The 3,735-nt window shown below is 36.8% G+C and overlaps 1 protein-coding gene across 1 annotated transcript; it reads right to left on the bottom strand.

The window, feature by feature from the left end:
- Window positions 1-1,313: 1,313 nt before the first annotated feature.
- On the bottom strand, window positions 1,314-2,958 carry LOC311283582 (beta-1,3-galactosyl-O-glycosyl-glycoprotein beta-1,6-N-acetylglucosaminyltransferase 3-like). Its single transcript, XM_084398091.1, has one exon. It carries the CDS (start codon window positions 2,770-2,772, stop codon window positions 1,468-1,470), a length of 1,305 nt encoding a protein of 434 aa, XP_084254217.1. The 5' UTR covers window positions 2,773-2,958; the 3' UTR covers window positions 1,314-1,467.
- Between the last annotated feature and the right edge of the window lie 777 nt (window positions 2,959-3,735).

Below are 3,735 nucleotides of genomic sequence, written 5' to 3'. Positions count from 1 at the left end.
TAACAAACATTAGTTTATATTCAGATCCGGATGTTCGGAGGCGTTTTGTAAGACATTATGTAGGTGTAGAATTATATCTGCTTGTGTTGACTGTTTTTTCACACATCCTGTGTATGCACCATTTCCTGTTTCGAATCATATCTTCTACACTGTAAAAAATGTCTAACCCTCCCAAATCAAAAATTTCAAGTGACCGATAACATCTCAATTTTTCAATTGGCCCAAGTGAAAATCTGTAAATTTAATTTGATAATTTACAGAATTTCACTTGGGCCAATTGAAAAATGTAGATGTTATCGGTCACTTGAAATTTTTGATTTGGGAGGGTTAGACATTTTTTACAGTGTATGTTAAGATTCATTTGCATAAAATAAATGTACATTCAGCACAATATCGAGTAGTTGGTTTATTATAAATTTATATGTTTGTATTTGGTCATGCACATTGTGTCACACAAACATCTTAATTATAAATAATCTCTTAAACCCAGGACCTAACTGATATTAAAGAACTTCCGGCGAAAAAAGCTAGCGTGTCTTTTCGAAGTGACTAGCACCCTTGTCACCTGACCTGAATACTCTGCGTTGATTCACTAAAACGAACTTATCGTGTTGTGTTCACAAACAAGGCTGCTTGTCGGTTTCTGCTGTAAAACGTGAACTCCAGATGCCTTGACAGTGGGCAAAACTGGCTTTTGTGACAAAATGTGTTTATTTGTTTAAAATGTGGCGTTTATCGGTTTTTGCTAATTAACTTCATTTATTCTGTGCAAATGAATCTTGACATAGAAGATATGATAAGAAAAATGAAATGAAGCAAACACAGGATGTGTGGTTAAAGTGTGACAACAAGAAGAGTAGTCAACGTAAGCACAGACAGAAGAATTTCCTTTCTTAAATGACTTGCTTAAACCGTTGCATAGATGCATATGTGTGAAGTCACAGCAAAAAAAGTGTAGGCTTAGGTCACAGCTTTAGAAGAGAGATGGATATGATTATCTTTGCCATTTATCATTAAAAACAAGGATTCGTCATCAATGGAATATCTCTAGAATGCATTTTATTTAAGTAATCACTGCATGTTCATTATTATAACACACTGAAAAAGCCGACAGAAGCTCAAAAATGGCCAGATCATCGACCCAGCCTTTACCTTTTCTTGTGAGACCTTTTCTTTTTTGTACTCTGTTAATTCATTTTTATTTTTCTTTAAATTCATTAAATTCATTATAATCAAATCTTGGTTTATATGAAATATTATGTGTAACACAAAGTACAAGGAAAAAAGTACAAATGTTTTATGAAGCCAAACTATTAATTTAATTTACATTTTATTTGATAGTTTGTATTGTAATATGACCAGCATAGAACGTTTTGTATTAAACATTTATACATTTACATATCAATATCCATTTCCCCAATGTTTACAAACATTTTAAAAGTAATTTTTATGATGTTTTTAAAAACATCATAAAATAATGTCAGATTTATTAACTGTTAGTAATGATCGACCATTAATAGCTTTGTACCTTAAAAAAGCCTCCATACATTTGATCGCCACATCATCTACTTCTGGATCAAACTTGTTTGCCAAAAGATGGTGTTGCCTCACAATCCATTTCAAGTCCCCAGCTCCATAAATACACACCGCCCGTCTGTGCGTCCCAGTGCATGGTGGGTAGGGAGCCCCACTCCTTAGATCTCCTTCATGGTAGCTCCACTTCACTAGACGAGCAATTGCGTTCATGTCCGATTGCTCGTACTTTATGTTTGGAGGGTTCGATCCTGGTACTGAAGGCATCCGCTGTAACGTAGCCCACATGTGCTCATCTGGACTGTATGTGTCTTTCTCCCATTCCATTAAATCTTGAATCTCTTTGCTTTTAAAGATGTGATCCACAAACTCTCTTGAAACCACAAAGTAAGCATTTCCTGAGTACATAGGGCTCTGAATTGGCGGGGGTGACTTTCTAACATCGGTCCGAATCACACTGTTCGTAACATTGTGATGATACTGCCAGCGCCAATTTTTAGACTCTACAGTCTCAGACTCCAAACTGTTCTTTCCGTTCAGTTGTTTAAGAATCTGAACCATTTCAGCATTGGTTTTAATGGGGAAATCAGTGCCACAGGTGTTGAGCAGATACCTCCACTGGACGGGTGACTTGAGCAGATCCTGCATGCAGTTGATGTCCGCTTGAACTCGAGACCAGGAGGCGTAGATCACATTCTCCAGTTTGCTGGCCACAAACACGTTGGTCAGACAGGACGCAATGGCCCTAACTGCTTCTTTAAAGATCTCAGGAGACCTCTGGTCCATATGAACACAGTACACATTGTCAGGAGTGTAAATGGCTCTTAAGAGCCTTTCAAACATCTCAATCTTCTCATGGATCACCATGGAATAAGCAATGGGGAAATCTCTCTCCTCTTTACTGAGAGAAAGCGTCAGAAACCCTCTGTCTCGGATGTAGGATGGACAATCCTTGGTTGCGTTGAGATAAAATGACTCTGATAGCAGGGATTTTCTTTTTTTCGAGGTCATGAGATTCCTTAAATTGTCCTTGTCCACTCCATCCATGTCTCCTTGGATAATAGCAGAACAAGCCTGTAGTTCTCCAACACCCTGCTTTAGTAAGTGTTTCAAGACCGGCTCTTCTTTATTTGAACAATTTGTCCTTTGTTCTGGATGGTTCATCAAGAGGACGGTCAAGGCTGTACCCACAGAAAGAATGGAGATAATTTTCAAAATCCTCTGATTGTTAAATGCCATGTTAATTTCTTTAAGATTATAGCCTGCCAGGAGAGGAGACCTGTATCAGTGAGGTGTAAAACAGTCTCTCTTGTTAATATACCAGAACAGTGTGACAGGAAGCGAAAGCCAGCAAATCATACAAAGGGGAAGGGCTGAAATTTTAGACATAGTAATTATTACTCAGCAGAGGTGTGACTATTATTTTCCTGGAAGGTCTGATTGTCAATATGTTTATAAAAAAATATATTATTATTATTAATATTATTAAAATGATCTGGTTATCTTACCTATTGGTGAATGGATTATGTTTGCACTTGTTAAACTTCTTGAGTTGGCAGTGTTGCTGTCACATAACTGGGGCTGAAGTAATGTTGCTGAACATGCAAAACAACCTCATGCCCTAAATATGTGTAATCAGCTGCATTTCCCTCTGCTTTTCATACCTTTGCATATGGCTAAAAAATGTATCATGATATAAGGTTTCATATAATTTGGTATTGATAATTATTGGACATTTTTATAACCTTTTTTAAACAAAGACCAGTAGAAAAAAGGTTAATTTACCTACTGTATTTAATATGTATCCCCTGTTTTTATAGCATCAAATAAAACCAAACTTCACCCGACTGTTCTATGTATCACTACACAACACCCCTAGCAACCACTCTTAGCAACAACGTAAACATATGTTTGTTCTCATTGATATTGTTCATTGAAGCTTATAGAAGTAGAGTATTGTAAAAGACTGCGAGTGTACCTGCATTTACAGTAGATTAAGTATTTTTCTTCAGGTCAGTCCTATATTCATAATAAAAAATTAATTTGAATGTCTGCTGCGATATCTTTTCCTTTTAACAGTTAACAGGTTTTCCCGTGACCCGATGTCACGGCAGTTGCTTCTTGCTTTTCCGTGTTCACAGCAAGTTTCAGTCCTTTCAATAATTAATGTCTTCTCTACTGACGGCTCACTCATAAAGACAG

Source organism: Rutilus rutilus (genome assembly GCF_951802725.1).
Source record: "Rutilus rutilus genome assembly, chromosome: 23".
NCBI lineage: Eukaryota > Metazoa > Chordata > Actinopteri > Cypriniformes > Leuciscidae > Rutilus > Rutilus rutilus.
This window is presented reverse-complemented; position numbering and strand designations above follow the sequence as displayed.

Bases quoted from the DNA above. Each gene is read 5' to 3' on its own strand.
- LOC311283582 (XM_084398091.1), bottom strand. From the start codon at position 2,772: ATGGCATTTAACAATCAGAGGATTTTGAAAATTATCTCCATTCTTTCT.